At 49.8% G+C, this 23,185-nt stretch overlaps 2 protein-coding genes across 4 annotated transcripts in view; both read left to right on the top strand.

Moving 5' to 3' along the window:
- Positions 1 to 5,083, top strand: part of Adam8 (ADAM metallopeptidase domain 8) — a 14,336-nt gene extending 9,253 nt beyond the window's left edge. Inside the window, exons 20-24 of the mRNA XM_055608856.1 lie at positions 481 to 640; positions 1,156 to 1,209; positions 1,464 to 1,508; positions 4,266 to 4,325; positions 4,683 to 5,083. Of these exons, the coding sequence (XP_055464831.1) occupies positions 481 to 640; positions 1,156 to 1,209; positions 1,464 to 1,508; positions 4,266 to 4,325; positions 4,683 to 4,733 (370 nt within the window). The 3' untranslated portion in view covers positions 4,734 to 5,083. The remainder of the gene's footprint in view (positions 1 to 480; positions 641 to 1,155; positions 1,210 to 1,463; positions 1,509 to 4,265; positions 4,326 to 4,682) is intronic.
- A 416-nt stretch (positions 5,084 to 5,499) lies between these two features.
- Positions 5,500 to 11,605, top strand: LOC129678203 (sperm flagellar protein 1-like). Of its 3 annotated transcripts, none has more exons than XM_055608929.1 (7): positions 5,500 to 5,655; positions 6,047 to 6,158; positions 6,699 to 6,849; positions 7,174 to 7,363; positions 7,694 to 7,781; positions 7,864 to 7,960; positions 11,334 to 11,605. In XM_055608929.1, the coding sequence occupies exons 1-7, from the start codon at positions 5,520 to 5,522 to the stop codon at positions 11,466 to 11,468; spliced, it is 909 nt and encodes a 302-aa protein (XP_055464904.1). In that variant the 5' UTR covers positions 5,500 to 5,519; the 3' UTR covers positions 11,469 to 11,605. The 3 variants fall into 3 exon arrangements, with proteins under 3 accessions (XP_055464904.1, XP_055464902.1, XP_055464903.1); XM_055608927.1 differs by having other exon boundaries at positions 6,047 to 6,187; positions 6,699 to 6,790; XM_055608928.1 differs by lacking the exon at positions 6,047 to 6,158 and having other exon boundaries at positions 6,699 to 6,790.
- Positions 11,606 to 23,185: the final 11,580 nt, after the last annotated feature.

Raw genomic sequence — 23,185 nt, 5'->3', positions numbered from 1 at the left:
CTCCTCCTCCTCCTCCTCCTCCTCCTCCTCCTCCTCCTCCTCCTCCTTCTCCTCCTCCCCCTCCTGCCCCTTCCCCTCCTCCTTCTCATCCTCTTCTTCTTCTCTTTCTAGGCTATAAGGGGACAGTGTGGGCAACAGATAGGGTTATGATAAATCTAGAGTTGAGATAGCCTCCCCACACCTAGCCATGGCCACATATGTCTCACTATGTTCCCACTCTGCCCTCCACCAAGACCTTGAACCCCAAGATGACTGTTAAAGGACAGCTTTTCCCAGGTCCTCCAAGTACTTTCCTAGCATAGCTGCCAAGACACTTGCTCCTTGGCCTCCCATGCTCACACGTGTGCCTATGACTATAGCTTGCATCCTATGTGAGGCGTACCAGGGCACAGATGGCAGCCTGAGTTGGGAGGCGTGCCCAGGAGTCCTGGATTCTCTGGCTAGAAGTGACTACACCATTGCTGGTCTCTTTCTCCCCAGGTGTGTGGCACCCAAACCTACCATAGGGCTCTCGAACCCTCTTTTCTACACGGGGGACAGCAGCCTGCCAGATAAGAGCAGGCCTCCAGGCCCTCCAGAGATGGCCTCTACCAACCAGCCCTCAAGACCCACAGTGACACCAAAGAGGCCTCCCCCTGCAGTAAGTACTGTCTTCTGTCAGGTTCATGGGGCCGAAATGAGGGAAACTCGGGCTCTCCATCCCTCCCCCCAGGGTGGGACCCATTACCGATAGTGAGGGGATCGGTTAGGCATAGTGAAGCCTTTTTGTACAAATTAAATCTTGAGCAGTAGCCTGGAGCCTTAGAGAAGTATTATAATCACCGTAAGGGATGGGGAAGGACTAAATCAAGAACTGTCTTCTAAGGATCTATATTTGGAGTTTGGACTTGAACTAATGGGTTTGGGGGCTCTGGGGCTCTCAGACCAGAGCTGTGAGAAGAAAACACCCTTGCTGCTCCTTAAATGTGACGACGTAGCTGGGGAAAGTGATGGGCCATGCATCTAGCCTAGGGTGAGCAGGAAATGGGACAGGGCAGGGGTTAACCATCTGGGAAGTGTAAGAGCCTTGGGTCCTAAAGCAGGGGACTTGGTGGGCATGGGTTGGGGCCTTAGCACTGCTTCTTGGGCCTATGCTCACATCTCTGTTTCCCGAAGCCTCCAGGTGCCATGTCCAGTCCAGCACTCCCAGTTCCAGTTTACGCCCAAAAGGTACCAAATCTTGGGAAACAGCCATGTGTGTTTCGGGGACATGGAAACAAACCTCCTAGAAGGTGGTATCTGTTGGCTGACTCTGTGGCCCTGGAGCCCTAGGGAAACAGCTTCTGCACAGGGAAAATAAGTTAGCCCTGCCTAGCCAGCATATTAAATTGAACCTAAGGGTTGATTTTCAGGGAGGGAGAAGGTACTGCCGTAATCTGAACTGGTCTAGTCTGTGGATACTGATTCTCTTTTTTTCCCAACAGCTTGGACCTGTTCCACCCACTAAGCCCCTCCCGAAACCCAAGCAGGTAAGGGGATAGCCTTAACTCTGAGACCATCCTCTCCAACAAGTCTATGGCCCTATGCTCGAGAGACCAACCATCCTACATCCCTTTGGGAGGAGGCCACTGGAGTTTGGAAGGTCCCAAAATGCCACTGACTAAAGCTTTGGCAGAGAGTCATTCCATTCCTTTTGTCCCCATAGTGTTGGAGTCCTTCTCAGCAGGGCTCCTCATCTGTAGGTGAACTGGAACCCTTTTTTTTAGCCCTAAAAGTGGGCTCCTACCTGTGAGAGCAGCATGGGACACTACCCTAGCCTGAGCCCTAGGTGGCTACTCTCGAATCATGGCTGGATGGGAGGAGAACCTGTATGTGTGTGCATAGGTTTGCCTGTCCCAGGGAGCAGCAGAACAAACCCCAAATGGCCTCCGAGCTCTGACACAGGCTTTGACTGCACAGGTCAACTGCCCACTGACTGCCTCGGGCCATCCTCCCAGGCAGGCATCTGTGCTCCTCTGAGGCAGGGCTGAGGGAGTTTTTGGTGAGCAAGTGAAGTCTGGGAAGGCCACAAAGTAGTGGGCTCCAGGAAAATCCCACAAGGGTAGCTTGTGTAGGACCTAAAGAATAAGTTCTTGTTCCTTGTTCTGTATTAGGCCTTATTGAGGATCTTATCTGCTCTTCTGGGCACTTGTAGTTTTCAATCCACAATTCTCATGTCGAAAGTGCTAGTTCACAATTTTCTGAGTGTCCCTCAGTTAGTTTGTCTGCTTCTTCTCTTTTGAGTGTAAGTGGATGTGGGTGATACTTTTAGAAAGAATAGCCTGGAAAGTAACCAGGGTGAGACGGGGGTCTGAATATCTGTGTTTTCTCTGCTGGGAGCTATCTTTGTATTGGATGAATTGATGCCTAGGGAAAGAAATGAATGAATGTCTGGGAAGTCATCTGGAAACGCTTAACATCCCACATCTCTGGAAACTTTGACACTTGACCTCTAACAATTGTCACCGTGTTTTGCTATCATGATTTTATTTGTCTTCCATTTTTGGTCTACTTAAATTATTATTGTGTGCAGGATGTGTGTGGGTATGTGTGCCATGGTGCACATGTGGAGGTCAGAGGACCACTTTGGAAAATTGACTTTTACTTGGATTCTGGGGCTCAAACTCAGGTCATCAGGTTTGTTCTGCAAGCACTTCTACTGGATAACCAATCTCAGTGGCCCTTGCTGCTGCTACTGCTGCTGCTGCTGCTGCTGATGATGATGATGATGATTATTATGGTGGGAGGTGGAGTGTGTGCGCGTGTTTGTGTGTGGTGTGTGCGTGCATGCCACAGCATACAAGAGGATATCAGAGGACAACGTTGTTGTGGCATTGGTTCATTCCATCCACTTTTATATATGTTGCAGAGATTGAATTCAAATCACCATGCTTGCACAGCAAATGTCTTAACCCATTCAGCCATCATACAGGCCCCCAGAGTTTTATTTTGTCTTTTTTTTTTTTTTTTTTTTTAATAAAGTCTCACCATATAGCCTAAGTTGATAAGGAACTCACTATGTAGCCCAGGCTGTCCCTTAAACTCATAGTAGTCTTCCTGTGTCAGCTTTCTGAGTATTGGCACTAGAGGTGTGAGCCTTCACACCTGTGATTTTGTTTTTCTTTTTGTTGGAGGGATGATTTTATTTAATTGTCTTTCTTTTTTCTTTTTGAGCTAGGGTCTCAATATGAAGCCTTGATTGGCCCAAAGCTCTCTATGTAGATCAGGCTAGCCTCAGACTCACAGAGATCTGCCTGCTTTAGCCTCCTGAGTGTTGGGATTAAAAATGTATACCACTGTGCCTGGCCAGGGACTAATTTTAGGCTTATATAAAGAGCTGAAAATAAAAAAGAGCTGAAAAGTTCCTTTAATCCCAGAACTCAGGGCAGAGGAAGTTGAATCTCTAAATTCAAGGCCAGCCTCGTCTACAGAGTGAGTCCAGGATAGCCAGATCTACACAAAAAACCCTGTCTCAAAAAAGAAGGCAGAGGAGGAAAAGCAAGGAAGAAGAGAAAAGAGAAGAAAAAAGAAAGAAAAGAAAAGAAAAGAAAAAAAGCAAAACTTGGGCTGGAGAGATGGCTCAGAGGTTAAGAACACTGGCTTTCTTCCAAAGGTCCTGAGTTCAACTCCCAGCAACCACAGGGTAGCTCACAACCATCTACAGTGAGATCTGGTGCCCTTTTCTGATGTGCTGTATAAATAATAAGTAAATAAATCTTAAAACAAAACATCCTAGGAGCAGTCCTACTGGTAGAATAGGGCAATGCGCAGAGATTTCTGGGCAAGGATTAAAAAAAGCTGGATGAGGAAGAAGGTCAAAATGTGCCTCACCCAGGAAGAAAGCTGGGCAAATTCTTCCAGATATGCTGAAGCTCACCAATGCCAGATTACCATCTTCTCTAGGAAGATGGAAATACAAAGAAATGTGTTTTAGTAGTGATTTTTTTTTCCTTCTGAGCTGCTAAAGACCCGTGTTCTGAAAAGGTAGGAGCCCCAGGGTAATGTGGGCTATTGGCAAGACTGCAAGATGGGTCGGGACAACTAAGCAGGAAGAGGAATTCTGCCAGGTTCAGGCTTTAGAGTGTGAGTGGTGCAGCCATGGAGGGCTTCCCTGCAGGGCTGTGTGAAGATAGAAGTCTTCAGGGCTAGTCTGGAGCTGAGTAGAACAGCCGTAGGAGGACAAAGCTGAGGACAGTGTTTGGCCTCTTAGGAGATGTCCCTCATCAGCTGTGTCTGGTTCCTTCCAGGTCAAGCCAACCTTTGCACCCCCAACACCACCAGTCAAGCCTGGGACTGGAGTGACTCAGGTGAGCACTGCTCTGGAGGATGAGTGGGTGTTTTTGTTTTGTTAACTGCTAAAGTTTATTGACATCTGAATAGAAAATGGGGAAAATCCTCAGTAACAGGCTTGATATCTGCTTTATAATCTGCCAGAACGCTTTGTTGCTTGCTGCTTTCAGGGCCTATCAATTTTCCTTATATGGCAAGTCTACACCGTAAATGAAATGTTAGTACAGTCATCTTGTGTGGATGGGGCCATAGATTCTGCTGTTAGGGGAAGTGAGAATCTAAATTTAAAGACCTGTATACGGGAAAAATCAGTTGTACCTCTCTTACAGCAGATCAGATGTTCTTTAGTATCAGTTGCCTTTTCTTCTTGGCAGGGAGCTGGTGCGCCAAAGGTTCCTCTGAAGGTCCCCATTCAGAAGAGGTGAATGCTTCGGCACCCCAGGGCCATCATAGGCTTGTGGAAGTTTGGAGATACCAGCGCTCCTGCGGACATGTTTCTTCAGCAACAGCTCCCACTCAAGCTGGACCTGCACACACCATTTCTACCTCAGGAATAATCTCTCTGTGGCTCTTGCTGTCCAGCCGCCCTCCTGAACCCGTGTCCACTGACTGGCCTTGGCCAGCTTAGGCCATGTCTATAGTTGCTATGCTGGGACAGCATCACCTGCAGTGAGCATGCTTGTCTTCCGGTGTTGGCAGGAAGCCAAGAGTCCCCTCCCAGCAACCTCTGCACCCGCCCTCACGCAGTGATTCCCCGCCCCCCCGCCCTCCCAAAGGCCGGGGCAGCTCTGCACAGGTCCTGTACCTACAGCCCATTCGTGTATGAGATTTAGGAAGGAAAAGCCACGTTCTCCGGGTGTTGAGACAGGTCATTTCCGGGTTGGGACAGAATGGTTGTTGAAACTCGGAATAAACACTATTCATTAATAAAGATTCTTTTTATCAGTAGATTATAGACCACATTCTAAAGGGCAGTTTGGTTTTTTATCACACCGGATCAAGCTATTTCACGAATCTTCTCCCTTAATTTTAGCCATCTGCCTTAATTCGGTTCCGTCTCCTGACTTACAGGACCACCAATTCTCCCTGGGATGGGGGCGGGCCGGGTGAGATGAGGGCCCCGCCCCTTCCGGCTGTGTCCAGCCTCCCAGCAACGGTCCAAACCCACCAACTTCCGCTGTGTATCGCTGCTGCAGACTGACTCCTCTATCATGCTCAGTGCTTCTAAGCAGAGCTCTCCTGAGTTCCTGCCAACGCCTGGGGAAATTCATAACCTCTGCGCCTGGCTGGACAAGCTCCCACTCAGCCGCCCCAAGCGCCACCTGGCTCGAGACTTCAGTGATGGTGGTGCGAGTGAGGGCGAGGGGCAATGGGGCAGATGATGAAGAGGGCTCAGAGCTGAGGACCGCCCTTGCACCCAGCCCCCTAGTACGGGTTGGGGTGGGAGAACGGGGCGTTTCTGGAGTCCAGACTCGAACTGCTTAGAAAGGGTAGTGGCAGACATAGCCTCCTCCATTTCTCCTGGGCTCTCACGCTGTGTTAGCTCCCCAGACCGTCCTACCACATGGTCTGTCCTGGACTCTAGGTCGGTGCCGAGCACTCCCGGGAACAATCATGGGCTCCCCAAGACGAGCTCGTGCCCTTCCTACTCCAATCCATGCAACTCATGTGGCCAGGGATTACAGCTGCAACCCAGGGTCTTAACCAGGCAAGCCAAGTTCACATTGCATTCCCGCAGTGCTGGTGGCCGAGATTGTGAAGCACTTCCGCCCTCGGCTGGTGGACTTGCACAGCTACGTCCCAGCCTGCAGTACAGACCAGAAGCTAAGCAATTGGAGCCTTCTCAACAGGCAAGGCCTGGGAGATCAACCCCACCAAGGTTGGCCCCCAGGGATGCCCTCGCCAGTTATGGGTCTCTGACTGCTTTACTATGGGCCCTTGCCGACAGAATTGTACCACAACCAGGGTTGCACATCACGTCAGCCTGGGGGGCCCCTGCCACAGCGGTTTACCCCACCTTCCAAACTGTCCTCAGACAAGTTCCTGCTTGTATGTTTGGTGTGATATCAAGAACAACCAGCGAGAGTAGGGCAGACACATCCAGTGTAGTCAAATCATTGAGGGCCCTGAGCAGAACTGATTGAGCAGAGCAAGGTGGGGAACGTGTGTGGGTAGCCAGGATGCTGTGTGGATCTCCTGAGACAGGCCTACTAAGCCAGGATAGACATGGGCCCCTAGGGTGCAGAGCATAAAGGAGCTCTTTGTTATCCTCTCCAAGAAAGCTAGATGTTGTCCAGCGGCTGGAAGGCATGGAGGACAGGACTGTAGGGAGAGCTATGCCCAGCCCTTGGACGTACTGCTTTCAGAGCACACCCCTACTTTCTTCACAGGAAAGTCTTTCGAAAGCTGCACTTGTGTATCTCAGAAGCTGATATCCAAAAGGTGGTGTCCAACAGGCCTGGAGTTATCGAGTCTATCCTGTGTATGCTGAGGGAGAGGGTGGAGGCCAGCCCTCTTCATGTAAGCTCAGCTGCTACGGCTGTAAGTGCCTGCACATCAGTTCAGCCTACAAGTGTGCTGTGTCTGTTGCCCTTTGCACACAGTCGGGTAATCTGTGTGAGAATATAACAGAGAAATGAATGTCCCTGTGGTCCAGATAAAATGAAGTCCCACCTAGACTCCTATCTAGTCCTTCCAGCCCCTCATCTCCTTCCCAGCCTGACCTACCTAGCCTAGGGCGGTGAAAACACTTAAGAGTTGCTCCAAGCCCTCCCCTCTCTAGTTTACCCACTGGCCCCACCCAGAATGGAGACCAGACATGCTCGGCCTTGCTACCCTTCCCTTCCCAACATTTGTACTTTGCAGGATCCACGACTCTTTGGTGTGGATGCTGCCCGTCCTTCCGCAGGGCTTACCTCCTACCCACATATCTCTAAAACTCAGCATCCTAATGTGGATAGCCTGTCAGAGTCCCAGAGCTGTGGAGAACAACACTACATTCCTGAAAGCTGGGCGCGGGATGATCGGGAGCTTGCAAACCTTCAAAAGAGGACAGGTATATAAGCCTCGGTGCATCCTGGGCCCAGAGGGGGTAGTGGGCTTCTGAGGCATAAAACTTAGGGGTTCTGACTTCATCAATGCCCAGCGAGCAACCATCCAAGGGGAAGCCTGTGAGCCATGCAGGAAGCCATTATTCAAACAGAAGCGCCATTTCCAAGGTTTCCAGGGCTATGCAACAGGATAGGACCAGCTCTTTCCATGAGAACTTCTGAGACTGCTTTACCTACTATGGCCCATGTCCCCTCTCCTCATCCGTATGTACTATCACTAATGGGTGCCTACCAGAAGCAAGATCCTGAACTGAAAGTATCTATTTGTCATACAGGCCTACAGAGTCCTCCAACCTACGTCAGCATGAAGACCCTTCAGAATCAAAAGGATTCGGAGAAAATGGGCTGCTGTGCTTGCAGAGGGTGGATCCTTATCTTTCAAATTCTCCCTGCCCACCTCCTTATGATCACTATCCTGGATTAAAGGTCAGTGTTTACTTTTCAGGGACCCCGTTGAAGGGTTCTGGGATGACCTGACCAGCATCCAGCAGCAACTGGAGGATAAGGAGCAAGCAATAGCCATTCTGCAGGAGACAGTCAAGGTATGGTACTGTTGGGCCTTCCTTGCTGCCTAGACATTCTGAGCTGCAAGACAAAGGTGCAGAGGGACACATTTCCCCAAATTCATACTCCTCGGCTGAGTTTCTGCAGAGCTGGCGCTGACACAGTAAGGGGTGTATGGGAAGTGCAGGGCCCTGAGCAGAGAGAATCAACATTCTTTGGATTATTTAGAAAATAGTTGGTGGCCTGGCAGTGTTGGCACACACCTTTAATCCCAGTACTAAGGGAGGCAGAGGCAGGTGGATCACTGTGAGTTTGAGTACACCCTGGACAGCCAAAGCTGCACAGGGAAACCCTGTCTCAAGAAACCAAAAGAGAGATTGAGAGAGATGAGAGGAGAGAAAGAAAGAAGGAAGGAAGAAAAGAAAACAGTGGAATATTTCAGTCCTTTTAGAGGCAGAAAAGATACTTACCACCTGCTTCGATGGTTTGCCCACACCAGACCCAAGTGCAGCACAGGAGTACTGGATGGCAGTAGGGACCGAGGCCCATCTCTGGAAGCAGGTGCTGGGTGAACACCTGCTTCAGTTCAGGAATAAGACGCTGGCTGGAGAGGCTCCTGCCTGCCCCCCAGTAGCCTGAACTGGGCCTTGGGTTTTTCTTCATCTTCAAAGGCTGGGGCCCTGGAAACAACCCACCTGGGGATCCTTGTGAGCATTTAGATGTGCAGTACATACCTAGCTTTGGTGCACATCTGGTTCTGTGGACACGCTATTAGCTATGCCATGTACATCTGGCTCTATGACACACAGCTTATTCTGTAGTGCATATATAATTCTGCAGTGCACACTTGCTTTTGTGGTGTGTGCCTAGTTTTGTGTGCTTATGCCAGGTACTGTGGATGCATGCCTGGTTCTGTGGATGTACTCCTGGCTCTGTGAGTACACAGCTAGTTGTGTGGTATAAGCCTTGCTCTCTGACGTACTCTGCAGGGATACATCTGCTCTTTCTTTTCTCTTTCTTTTTTTTTTTTTAATTTATTTATTTATTATTTATATAGCGTTCTGCCTGCATGAGTGCCTGCATACCAGAAGAGGGCACCCAGTCTCACTATAGATGGATGTGGTTACTGGGACCTTTGGAAGAACAGCCAGTGTTCTTAACCCCTGAGCCATCTCTCTAGCCCCACACTGCTCTTTCCCAGGACCTTCCAGTGCCCCTTACAATTTTTTACCTCTCCCTGTATTCTTGGAGCATATGAGCTAAGACAATAGGGGAGAATGGACAATTTGGGCCAAAGAACTTCAGAGTCACAGGGTCTATTGGCAATTGCATGCCAACTCACTTCCTGATGTGAACCCAAATCTTGATGAGTTACCTTCTTGTGAAAACAGGAAAGTGATGTGATCTTACTGTGGCTTTGGACTTACAAAACAGAAGTACAAAGGAAGCAGTAAGGAGAACTGAAGCTGTCGTCTTTGTCAGCCCTGCTGTTCACAGCACAGCTCTCCCCACTGTCTCCCTGGCTCACATGCTGACCAAGTGAACTGTAATTCTTCCTTGGAAAGCCAGAGAGGAACAAATCAACTTGCCATTTAAAGGTTGACTCTCTCAACTTACCATTTAAGGGTTGACACCTTGCCATTTAAGGACTGAATAAGTGAGACACACAGCTTTGGAGTTGAAGAGACACCAGAAGTAGTCCTAGGAGAAATTTATGGTGATAGCCAGGATGTATCAAGGCTGTGGCTGGGCCATACGGGATGGAATCCATTGGTGGTCCTAGCCACAGCTCCCTGGCTTTTCAGTTTGTCGCTGAATGAAGAGCAGTGGGAAGGTGTCTGGCTTTATGTACTACCTTGAATTTTCAGTGATTCCCCTGTCTGCCTCTCTGGGACTGGGAGTATAGATGTGTGCTTTTCCCTAGCTTTTGTAGCTACATTTTCATTCACTCTTTTTTATTTAACTTTTTTTAAGTTATAAAGTTATGTGTAGCTGGCCATTGTGACACATGCCTTTCTTCCTTTTTCTTTCTTTCTTTCTTTCTTTCTTTCTTTCTTTCTTTCTTTCTTTCTTTCTTCCTTCCTTCCTTCCTTCCTTCCTTCCTTCCTTTTTTCTTCCTTCCTTCTTTCCTTCCTTCCTTCTTTCCTTTCTTTCTTTCCTTCTCTTTGTTTTGTTTTTCAAAACAGGATTTCTCTGTGTAGCCTTGGCTGTCACAGAGATCTGCCTGCCTCTGCCTCCCAGAGTACTGGAATCACAGGCGTGCACCACTACCACCTGGTGTGACACATGACCTGTGAGTTAATTCTTTGTGAGTTCAAGGCCAGCTTGATCTACATAGAAAGCTCCAGGACAACCAAGGGCTACATAGAGAGACACAGCCCTCCAAAATTTAAAATTTTGTGCATATGAAGGTTTGCACACTTAAGTAGAGATAGCTACCCCTGGAAGACTGAGGCTTCCTGGAGCTGCAGTTACAGGCGCTTCTGAGCTGTCTGATGTGGTAGTAGGTACCAAAGCCTGAACCCCTCCGAGAGGTCACCAGTATGTACATACTTGCCTCCCTCATTAAAAAAAAAAAAAAAAAATATTTCTTTATTTTTTAGACAGGGTCTCTCCACATAGCCCCAACTGTCCTTGAACTCACTATATAGACCAGGCTGGCCTCAAACCCAGAGATACACCTGCCTCTGCCCCCCTAATATTGAGATGAAAGGCATGCATCACCAAACCCAGCAAAAGTATGCACTCTTTTAGTTTTTCAAGGTTTTTTAGGGTTTCTAAAAAACCCTAAAAGCCCTTGGCTATCCTAGACCTCACTCTGTAGACCAGGCTGGCCTCAAACTCAGAGGATCTGCCTGCCTCTGCCTCGCAAGTGTTGGGATCAAAGGCAAGTGCCACCACAGCCCAGCTGAGAGTATACACTCTTAACCTGAACCATTGAAATATCTCTGGCTCCCTTCACTTATTCTTGAGCCATCAACTTTTGGAAGTACATGGTGAGCAAGCAGTACAACAGCCACATTCCTATCAGTCAGCTGCTGGCTGGACAAATGTGCAACAAAGAAGCCTCAGTCCCTGTCCTGCCTGCCCTGTTCTACATGAGGCCCTTCTTGCTGATACGGGAGAAACAGGCAGGGAGCAGAAGGAAAACCAGCCCTCCTCCATGGCCTGCCTACATCTTAAGCTCCTCAGGCTCATTGACTGTAGAATCTTCCCCAAGGAACCTGGTGTTTTATCTTTCCCAGTGTCTCCACAAAGGGCCTTTGGTCCTGTGCACTCCCTCCCCCCACCCCTGACCCCACTGTGAGACCTGGGGTTGGGCACTCATTCCTAGAGGATGGAGCTGCCCATGGCCTAACTGGCAGGTAGGGGACTTCTTTGGATACTTTCAGATTTGTGTGTCTTCTGAAGATTTTGCAGATGAAGGTGATCAAGTTGGAGCATCTGGTACAGCTGAAGGACCAACGAATCTGGAAGTTGATGAGATCTGGACCAGAGGAGCATCAGATCTGGAGGGGCCCTCATCCAGAGTCTCTCAAGCCTTGACCCTGAGCCCAACTGGAGCCTCTCACTGACCATGCAGCCTCAGATATAGACATGTCAATGTAGGGAGAAATGTAGAGGCCAGAGCACCCTGGGGCTAGAGATAAGTCTGGACAGATTTGAATTTGGTTCTCCCAGTTCCCCAGTGTTTTGTCATCATTATTGTTTGGTGCATTTGTAAGCTCGAAAGGTCTTGGTATGTGCAGTGTCTCAGGGTCCCCTCCCAGGGTGGGTGGGGACAGTAAACCAGGTGGCAGCAATGACAGTTACCCTGAGGTTTTCTAGAGATTTCACTGATGGGACCCCTGGAAGATTTTTGCAGGCCGGTGTCTGCTGGGCTTTTCCACTGCAGGGGGACACAAAGGGGAAGGTTGCAGGACATGGCGGGAGGAAAGGCTCTAAAAGAGGATAGCAACCCCTTCTAAGGTGGGCTGGTTACCTACTTTGTCCTGAAGGTTTGGGAAGCCAAGTGGATCTGAACTCTGGGCCTCAATGGCCATGGCAAGCCGTGCTGCTCTTTGGTTTCAAGAACTGGCTACTACCTCCAGTTTCTGGGACATCCTCACCCTTCTGGACACCAACCACAGCCCAGGGGGGTGGTCTGCCTGGCTGCTGCACAGCCACCTTGCTCTCGTATGCACAGTGAAGCTTGCCTTGGGGCCTCCTCTACAGCTTTGTAGCCGCCACCCACCTGGCAGCCTGCCTTCTCCGTGCCTTTAGGCCACGCCTGGCCACTGATGGATCTCAGGAAGTAGTAGAAACCTCAGACTGAGGTCATGGTTTTACAGTTACCCCCCCGAGATCCAGGCAATTTCCTTCCTGAGTCAGAAGCATGTCACTAGCTGAAGATCCTACCACCCATTCTACTCTGAGTCACTTTTCAGAGTCTTAGTCAGGAAGGCAGTGTCTGAGTGACTGGCTGTGTCAGCTCTGGTCTCCTCTGGTCAGCTGACTGGGAAAGCTTGGTGACTTGTTCCAGGCTGAGGCAGGGGACCTCCATGAGAGTGGTCCCTAGTGTCTTCCATTAGCCAAGATACGCTGCCAAGGGGCACGCCTCTGCTGCATGTGATGCGTATAGATTCCTAGTGTCCAAGAGGCGCACTAAATCGCTATAGAACCTCCCACATGGGGTTTCCCTGGCACCGGATGTAAAGCCGTGCTTGCACCTCAGGGAGGTAGGAAGGACGGAGAAGTGCCAAGGTGCTCAGTCAGCACAGGCCCAGACGGCCTCTAACCTTGGCCAGTCCTCCAGTCCCCTCACACAGTGATAGCTCAGGACAGCTTCTCTGGGCCAGGTGCATGCACATGTTTGCAGGAACAGATGTGTGTCACACGAAAACCCTGCGTCACGAGTGTGGACGCTGCCGCTCTGATGAGCGGGAAGACTCCCGCTGGCTGGCAGCGCTATGCCTGGTAGGAAGGGGAGGCCAGTGTTGTGGACTCCTGTGTGAACACTTTCGGGACAATGTGTGTGACTGTGTGTGTGACAGTGTGATACTGTGTGTGACTCCAGGTCACACCGTGTGACAATGTGTGATCATATATAGCCGCGTGAAACTTTGAATGCATGTGACAGCGTGAACCAGTGTATTTGACTAGTTGGTACTTTGTGACTGTGACACTGTGTGATTGCGTACGTGACTGCATGTGTGACACTGTTTGCACAGCGTGATGGCCAGTAGAGGTGCCGTGGTGGTTGTCTCAAGATAGATGGCTGGGATGCAGTCCAGGGGCCTGAGAAGCTGTGGTGGTTCCCGTGCTGGTAGGACAAGCAGTGTGCCTGCACTGGCTGCTGCTCCTGCCTGCTGGGCCTCCCTCATGGGCTGGGCTGGGCCAGATGATGGGCTTTAGGGCAGAAAGAGTGTAACTAGGAAAAAGAGAAAACAAGACTCCAGGGTGATCATGTCACTCACCAGGGCGGGACCCACTCAATACTGGAACCAAAGGAGAAACAGAGATAAACAAGTGGGCTTAGGTAACTGGTGCCTCAGGTGTTTCACAGGCAAGCCCTGGCCTGCCCACCCAAAGCCACACTCCCGGAAGCACCCAGAATAGAAGAGGTGGGGCAGGGGCCTGGCCTGAGCTGGAGTTCCCCAGGCATGATGAACTAGGATACCCACTCTGAGGTGACATGCAAGAAACCACTTAGTCATGCAAGAGCAGGAGTCAGGCAGGACCAAAGTAGTGGCTTGGTGTTGCCAACCCCACAAGATGCTGAGCCCTGGGCCACTGTGTCTGGGGCCTCTGGGATATGCTGGCAATTGCATGCTTCTCCTTACTTTGGAGGGCCTCGCCCTGGACCAGCAACCACCAGAACTGAGAACTCAATCCTGGTGGTTCCCTGTGCCCACAGCCCCAGGGTTCCTCTTTTTCCATCCCAGACCATGATGACATGTAAGCTCTTCCTCTCAGCCAGGGTCCTCTCAGGAGCACCGCCCATGCTATCTGTTTGTCTAGAGTCTCCACGTGGGACTGTGTCTTAGTTTCATTTCCAGTTACTGTGACAAAATACCCTGACAAAAATAATGTAGGGGAAAAGGGGGTTATTTCAACAGAGTCCAGGTTCCAGTCCATCACAATGGAGAAGTCACAGCAGGAGAAGCATAAGAGAGCTGGTCCTGCTGCACCACTAATCAGAAACCGAGAAAAGAGTGCATGCATGCTTACCCTCAGCTTGCTTTCGTCCTTATACAGCCCAGGACCCAAACCCAGGGAATTATTCCACCCACAGTGGACAGATCTTCCCTCCACAATTAATGTAATCAAGATAATCCCCAAAGACATGCTCTAGGCAGCCCTTCACTGGGACTCTCTTCCCAAGTGATTCTAGATTGAAGCTGATAAAATTAAGAATTACAAACTGCAATTCTGGAGGTGGGGTGGCTGGAGTCACTCTAATACAGCAGGCTGCTTGCCTCAGGGACAATTCTCATGTGTTTGTCCTGGTTAGGTACACATTGGTAAACTGATGGAGAAAGAAGCAGGGAGAGGAAGGGAAAGGAGAGACAGAGGAGAGTGCCATCTGGAGGATACCTGTGGGACTGCAAGTACAGGAGTAACCCAGGTTACTGGCTAGCTGGAGGTCTTCTGAGGGAGGCCTTTGCCTTAACCAAGGTCAAATTTGGCAGTGATGGCACACGCCTTCATTCCCAGCACTTGGGAGGCAGAGGCAAGCAGATTTCTGTAAATTCAAGGTGAGCCCTATCTACTTATCTACAGAGCGAGTTCCAGATAATAGGCCCAGTCTCAAAAAAAAAAAGTTGAGGACAAATGAAGAATGAAGATCCCTGCCACCTCCCCCACCCCCAGGTTTACCAGTATCTTTGGAGAGAAAACTTGATTCCAAGAAGGCTCCTGGGTCAGTCTCTTGTTGTCCTCCAGCTTTTATGACCAAATTGACTTTCTCTACCTTGGTCTCAGGGTTTCTTCCCTTGGCAATCTGACATGTCAAGACATCTTGACCCTGAAATTTTTTTGAGGCAGGGTCTCTATGTAGCCCTGGCTGTTCTGGAACTCTTATATAGGCCAAGCTGCTCTCAAGTTCACAGAGATCTACTTGCTTCTGCCTCCCAAGTGCTTGGATTAAAGGCATGCAGCCTGACCTTGAGATCTTTAAAAGGTCATTAAGAATGTCCTTCTGGACCCAGATGGAGTTCTTGAAGGGCAGCTGAGGCCTACACCTCCCACACCTGGGGCAGAGACACCTGATCTCCTGGGAACTAAGCAGAGGTGGTTGCTGGAGGAAGTAAAGACTCATGCTGTGGCCTGGTTTTACCTCTGCTCTCAGTGGCTGCTCACGGAAACACCCAGTTTAGAGAAACTAAACTAAATACCCATTTTAGAGAGACTTTTTGGTGAGGTGTAAAGAACCAGCCAGTGTCACTTCCCATTTGGTGGAGGAGCTAAGCTCATGGAAAGAGGGGTGTGAAGAGGCTCTAAGTGGGGCCACGGCTTCCAGGCCTTGCTCTGTTTGCTTTTGAAAAATCTGTGCTTGTTCCTGCTATACAATAAAAGAGATATGAAAAAGACCAGAACAAATTAAGTGCCCATAGGATTCACTCTGGTTGTGGTGATACATACTTGTAATGCTCGTACCTTTTTTTTTTTTTTTTAAATACAATTTTTTTTAAATGTAATTTCATGTAAATCAGCCTGGTGCTGAAATCATAGAGATCCATCCACTCTCTCTCTGAGTGTTAGAATTAAAAGCATGGGCCACAACACCAAGCTTTTTTAAAAAAAAACATTTTATTATGTATACAATGTTCTGTTTGTATGTACATCTGCAGGGCAGAAGAGGGCACCAGGTCTCATAGATGGTTGTGAGCCACCATGTGGTTGCTGGGAATTGAACTCAGGACCTTTGGAAGAGCAGTCAGTGTTCTTAACCTCTGAGCTATCTCTCCAGCCCACCAAGCAGGGTTTTTTTTGTTTTTGTTTTTGTTTTTATTTTTGAGATAGGGTCTTGTTGCATAACTCAGACTGGCCTGAAACTTGAAGCAATCCTATTCAGATGGCCTCAAACTCCTGGCAGCGTTCCTGCTTTGGCCACTCAGGTATTGAGATTACAGTCATGGGCCACCATGTCTGTCTTAGAGACGTGTAGAGCTTTAGAGAGAGCACCACACTGTGTCACTCACTCACTCCACTGTCCCTTGTTGTCCTCCCTCTAGTTTTTCCTTCCCGCATCACTCCTGTAGCTACATTGCATTCTAGGGGTGTTGGCACTAAACATCTTAGAAACAGAACAAAACTAAGCCCTGCGGAGCACGTGCAGGACTTATCACACTCCCCAAAGAGAACAGTTTTCATGACAGCAGAAGCAACCAGAACAGGAGTGAGCACTGTTTCCCTCAAGTGAGAACTGTTTCCCTGAAGTGACGTCTACAGAACTGAGATTCTGACGAATCAGACCCCTGGGCTGACCACGGCCACATGCTTCATCAGCTATGCATGCCTAGCGCCTCCTTCCTTTCCCTTTTTCTAAAACATCTTAAAGCTCCCCCTTGCTCCTTGAAGATGACTTGGGTCACTGAACCCCGTTATCTCTTCTTCCCAGCATGTCCGCTTTGACAAGACCTCTTTTCTCTGCCCTTCACCGCTACTGGTCCCCTTGATTGGCATATTGGGGAAGTGGCCGAGCCTGTTCCAGGTTTGCCCTAAAACTCTATTAATACTCAAGGACACACAAGGACGTAAATGAACTGCTGTCAAACACTTCTTTGTCTGGGCTCTGTCTGCAGAGACCTCGGGCCGGTGAGCAGTTTCCTCTTTTGCAAATGAGAAACACTGGCTGCCTAGGTCTACCAGGGTGAGACCAGGCGGGTTTGCTTTAGACTGATGGACGGAAGGTAGCTAACACATCTGCTGCTAACTGTTAGGATGACCCCAAGTGGCCAGTCTGGGCCCTTCCTTCCATAAAGTTTGGTGTGCACAGTGAGCAACTAGTTTTCCTCGTTTCCCTTTTAATTTCCTCCCCTTCTCATCTAGAAAGGATCTGAGAAGCTCAAGTTGATGTTCACATCAATCACTTGCAAAGAGGGCACCTGGGATGTAGAGTCCCTCCAACGTGGACAAAGATACAGACAATGCAGAATAGGCCTCTGCTGGGCGTGCTCATGAGGTGCCTCTGGTGCTTCGTAATAACAGAGAAGCCATTTCCACTGGGGCAAGTCAGTGAACCAGTGCTGTCCTCAACCCTAGACAAGCGTGAAAAACCCTCTCAACACCCTGGCGTGCTCATGCACTTGTATGGCCTGCTCCGTGCTCCCCCCCTCCCACCACCCCCCCTCGAGAAGGGAGAGTAATGAGCAAGAAAGATGATGGGATACTTGGCCAGGAAATAAGCAGCTTTGGAGTGAGCTCTAACAGAAGATGGGAAACCTTAAAAGGGTGGGGCTGGCCGGGTTGTGGTCAGCAGGTGCAGGCAGTGGGCTTCCTCCGTGGCCAGAAGTAGGGATAGCATGTGGTTCTGCATGGGTTAGCTATTCTGCAACAATTTAAACAGATCTTAGAGAACTCAACTGCACAAAAGTTGTAAACTGTGAACCGATAGCCATTGCTGAAACAACCTGTTACCATGAAATTTCCTTTAAAACTCATTTGAGGAGCTGGCTGGCTGAGTTATATGCTTGCAGAGGACTAGAGTTTGATTTCTGTGACCCATAACTGCCTGTAACTCCAGCCCCAGGAGATCCGACACACTCTTCTGCCCTCCTCAAATACATAATTAAAAACAAATACTTTTAAAATTCACTTAGATCAGGATGTGGTACCACATTAAGCCAAAAACATCACTTAGAACCTGAAATTCTCATTTAAACTGCTTTAGGTCAAGCTGGAGATAGCGCCAGCAGACCTGATAAACAGAAGGTCACCAGAGGCAGAAGCTAAGGAGAGCTTGCCGGCAGCTTGTTTGAAGTGACAGATGCCTGTGAGTGTGTCCTGCAAGGGACCATGACCCAGAGTTATCCCTGGGGAATTCTGATGCTCAAAATGTCTGGGGCCGCTCCCGTAGCACCTCCCCCTACCTTCACGCTGCTATTTCAAACGTCTGGCTCACATCTCTCCACGGTAAACTCAAAGCAATTGCCAGCAGGACCTACCAAGACTCCCCCTGACAGAGGGATCACATGTAGAGAAAGTAAGTGAAAAGGGGCTGAAATAAGGTGAAAAACAATTGAGGCAGAGAGCCAACATTACTGCTGGCCTACACACACACACACACACACACACACACACACACACACACACACAATGGTCTGGTTGGATGGGGTAGGGAAAAGGTGTCCTAAACACAAAAAAGCCAACACAGTTGAAAGTAATTACCTCTTTTCTGTACGATCAGACTCTCCATAATGCACTTGTTTTAGGAAAAGTGAAAATAACATCTCCTCGCAGGCCTGTGAGGGCACCACCCTGGTATTCTTCGTGTGTGTTTCGGAAATACAATTTTACAAACTGAAAAGGGACATACACATTTATAAAGGAGCCCTGGAGCGGGGCTGGAGAGATAGCTCAGAGGTTAAGAGCACTGACTGCTTTTCCAAAAAGTCCTGAGCACAATTCCCAGCAACCACATGGCAGCTCACAACCATCTGTAGTGAGATCTGGTGCCCTCTTCTGGCGTGCAGGTGTACATGCAGGCAGAATACTGTATACATAATAAATAAATACATCTTTAAAAAGAGAGAGAGAGAGAGAGAGAGAGAGAGAGAGAGAGAGAGAGCCCCGGAGGAGCTGTGGATGTGACCATGTGGGGAGGTTGACCTCCCATGGTCAGTCGGTCAGTCGTTGCCTTGCGGTGTCATCATACCCTGACCCTGAAACATGGGGACAAGTAGGTGGAAAGTGGGAGCTGAAGTGAGAATGCCATGGTGAGGTGCATCACTTGTTTCCAGGGGATGTTTGTTGACCGCCCCTACCAAGCAACTTCACTTCGAAAGGAGGGCAGGTGGGGTACAGAGAGCTGGGTGGTCTGTGGGGGCTGGTCTCCACAATGCCGCCTTACTCTGCAGATGCCACCCAAGACATCAGCCTCGGAGTACAGCCTGGGCAGCAATGGGCCACCTTTGCCCAGCCTGGGATTCCAGAGCAATGTATGAGAATGGGCCATAGGCCAGATGGCAGCAGGTCCCTCCTGTGCCTGCCTTGTGTGCTGTAGCTTGCCACAGACGGCCAGACACTGCCTGAATTCCTCCTTTAACCTAATGACTCTCTTATATACCATCACCCCAGTGTTCTGGTGATTCCCCAAAAACCTTGGACACCTGTCCCAGCCACCGCTCACCTCAACCAAGTTTACTGCATTATGGGGCTTGGCCTTTCTATACTGTTCTATCATGCCTTCCAGACTGTGGAAGGCTGAAGGGCAGTGAGACCCTAGAACACCTTTCATTTTCCATGCCCACCCATCCTGACACTGCTCAAGTCTGGTTTTCTTGTCTTTTCCCATACCCCATTTTGTTTTGTTTTATTTTGTTTTGTTTCGTTTTGTTTTGTTTTGTGACAGGGATTCTCTGTCTGTGACTTTGGCTGTCCTGGAACTCACTCTGTAGACCAGGCTGGCCTCAAACTCACAGAGATCTGCCTGCCTCTGCTTCTTGAACGCTGGGATTGAAGGCATGCGCTGCCACTGCCCCAAATTTAAGCCCCAGTCCCCATTCACTACATGCCCACTGGTCTCTCTGACCCACAGAACAGTATGTGACCCTAGGGCCGCAGTTCACCTGGATCTGACTTGGAGATAGAACCTGCCTACTGAGGTCTATGCCTGCCATTCCTTGTTCAAGGACAGCGTCCCTGAGTCCAGCAACGAAGGAACCAGATCCTTCCTAGACTGCTCCAGATTCAGGAGGCCCTCAGCCTTTCCAGCCATACCGAGGCCCAGGGTAGGCGTCCCATTAGAGGCATGGCCTGAGGGCTCCCTGGAGAGATGACAGTCCTCAAGTGGCTTCTTCCCTTGGTCAAGGTCTCCTGAGACCCTTTAGAAGCTGGAGCCAGGAGACATGGGCATTGCAGCACTGATACTTAACTGTTTCCTCCTAGCAAATGGTGAAGGGGCCAGGACTAGGGTTCACAGGCCCAGGCAATGCTGAGGGAGCCAGGTGTGAGCCAGAGTCCAAAGAAGAGCAATAGTCAACCTAGATTTCCAATCTGTCCAGCTGGTCAAGGAGACAAGGGCAGGGTTTGGTGGGGCCTAAAGCAGTGACCCCTCCTGACCTTGGGGGAGCTTAGCTTGTTTCCATGATACTCCCAGGCTCCAGGAATCAGTGGAAGTGACCACGCAGAGCTAGAGTCCTGGGTCTGGATATGCTTTGAGATTGGTGTGGGGATCCATGTGGACAGAAAAGAAGTCAACCAAACACGCAAGCCAGCAGCTGTATACATGAGTGTCCATGTGTGATATGTGCACCTGTGAGGGCTTGCACATGCGTGTGTATGTGTTCAATTTTCCTGAGTGCATGTATGATGTGTGTTCCTGTGAGTGGCATGCAGGTGTTTCTGTGTCCGTAACTCACAGCTCAGGTGCAGGCTCTGGCTTCCAGCCAGGTGTACCAGGGTCCCTGGCAGGCAGTGGGCAGGCAGGTGAGCACTCTGGGTATGGCAACGACAGTTCCTTTAGGGTGGAGCTTGGAGAGCTGTTTGCCTGATGGCCTTGGAGGGCCAGCAGGAGTTCCCACAGCCGGAGTGTTCCCGATTTGTCAGTGTGGGCAGGGGAGAAGGAAAGAAACATCAAGAAGCTGAGATTATTTCACTGGAGGGAGGGACAGGGCTCAGCCTTGAAATGCAGCCCTGGGGCAGGGGCCAGCTCCACCCGATGCTCAGGGCCATCTGTGCTCCCCCACCCCCAACCTCCAGGGCCAAGAGCAGCTGGGGCATCCCTGGCCACCAGTCCTGAGGGCTTCCCACAGTTCCCCTGCCTTTTCCAGCTGAGAGTGGAGACCCAAATCTGACTCTTAGCCTCAAGACCATATTCTCTCTGTAAATTGGATTAAGGCCACTAAATTTAGCTGGTGAAAATTCAGAACACCCAGCTGAATTCAAAGTTAGAGGAGCCGATGAATTTTTATTTTGGTATCCTGGAATGGGAAGTACTTATGCTAAGAGATTGTCCGAATTGCTTTCCAGGCTCAGGCCCAGGCCATAACAACATGGTTAACTACACCAAAAAGGTTGAGATTATCAGTAATTACAGGGCCTAAAAGGGCTCAGTTAAGAGCACTTGCTGCTCTTGCAGAGGACCCAGGGTTGATTTCTAGCACCCATATGACAGTTCACAACTATCTGTAACTCCAGTTCCAGAAGATCTGATACCTTCGTCTGACCCCTGTGGACACCAGGAATGTACATATATAAGTGCAGGGGAAATGCTCATACACAGAAAATAAATAAGGGGTTTGTGTTGTTGTTTTGTTTTTGTTTTAAAGTGGGATCAGTATGGTGTCTTCCTCCAGAAAATGGTAGATTGAAATCATCCAGCACAACAAGTATGCTTGCTTTTTCTGTGGCAAAATAAAGATGAGAAGGTGGGCCATTGGCACCAGCAGTGTGGTTCTTGCATGGAAACAGGATATGGTGAGGCCTGGACCAACAGCCTCACTTCTGCTGTCGTCATCAAGCCTACAGTTAGAAGACCAAAGGAATGGAAAGGCCTGGAGAAGCGCTACCTTTTGGCACATCCCTAGCCTGAAATAAATGGGCCAATTTATATAATAAAAAAAAGAAAGAAAGAAAAAGAAAAGGAAACACTTGTCCGTGTTTCCCAAGATTCAACTCTGACCACGGCTCCCAAATGTGCCCCAGTGCTTGTGTGTGTGCACCCATGCCTGGGCACCTGTGGGCGCACATGAGTAGCAGTGAAGACATCGGCATCTTCTGTCACTCTGTGCCTTGTTCCCTTGAGATCATCTCTCACAGAACCTGAAGTTAGCTATGTTTCCGGTAGGCTGGCTCGTCAGAGAGGTCACAGGATCTGCTCATCTCTGCCAGTGCTGGGATGGCGGGAGCATGCACCCAGGCCTGGCTTCTTTCGGTAGGTCCTGAGGAGTTGCCCTCTTGTCCTCTCTCTTTTGCAGCAGGTGCTTTCACCCACAGAGGCCTCTCCATAACCTGCCCCGTGTTTATTTGGCAAGGCCTCACAGGATCCGCTGTTAAGCTGCCTCAGAGCGAGGACATCATCCCCACTTTGCCGGGAGCTTCCACCATGTTTCTACTTTATTTTGAGATCTGTTTGCAGATGGTGTGACCGCACAAGCCTTCCAGGGCTGGGGCTCAGGGGTAGGATCTTTGCTTCACATGTGCCCCAAGGTTCAATGCCCTGTAATGCCCAAACAAACAAACAAAAAACCCTCTCAAGTTCACTATCTCGGGATTTGACAAATGCATGTGAATGTGACAAATGCATGAGGCTGTGAGCAACACCTTTTGGGACATAGCTTCCTGGGCAGCTTCTCATCCCACACTATGCATGTCTATTCTCTTCCTGGTTTCCATCCTTCCTGTGGTCTAGGGAGTGGGGTCCAGCTTGGGGTCTTCTTTGCTCAGGTCTTGGGAGACCAGAGACTTCAAGTGTTCTTGGGCCACACATGTTGGGTAGAATTGCCAGGCCACTGGGTACAGCAAGTTTATAAGACTCCCAGGGAGGCTGTGTCATTTCCAGCACTTATTCTGGTGGTTGGGGACAATGAGAAGAGATGGCTGAGCAGCACTGCTGTGCTGAGCTGCTGTTGGGTGGTACAGCTGGCAGCCAGCCTAGCCTCCCAGGATGTTAGTCCCAAGGAGGGAGGAGAGGCATGCTGGGGTACAGGGCATGCTGGGGTGTGCTGTATGCAGAGGGTACAGGGAATGTTGGGCACGCTATAGTGGGAGTCATACTTGGGCATGGGCATGTTGGGCTGTGGGGCATCCTGAGGTGTGGGTCATGTTGGGCTCTGCACTATGCTGGGGTATGGGGCTCGTTGAGCCATACTGTGTTGAGGGTCATATTAGTTTGCCAGACACGCTGGTGAGAAAGGCATGTTGGTGTGCAGGACAGACTGGAAGAGGAGCCTTATGCTCTGGCCAGTGCACAGATGGAGGTCTCCACTGAGGTAGGGGACCGCAGCCTAGGAGTTCAACAAGGTTAAGGATGGACTGCCTTGGAGACTGAAGCCTGGTTCTATGTGAAGACAGCTGCAGCTCTCCTCTGCCATCCCCCACTTCCCAAGCTCTCAAGGGCG

The sequence above is a fragment of the Psammomys obesus genome, unplaced genomic scaffold (genome assembly GCF_907164565.1).
Source record: "Psammomys obesus unplaced genomic scaffold, mPsaObe1.curated_primary_1811, whole genome shotgun sequence".
Lineage (NCBI taxonomy): Eukaryota > Metazoa > Chordata > Mammalia > Rodentia > Muridae > Psammomys > Psammomys obesus.
The sequence above is the reverse complement of the archived record's forward strand: the minus strand, read 5'-3'. Positions and strand labels throughout refer to the sequence as shown.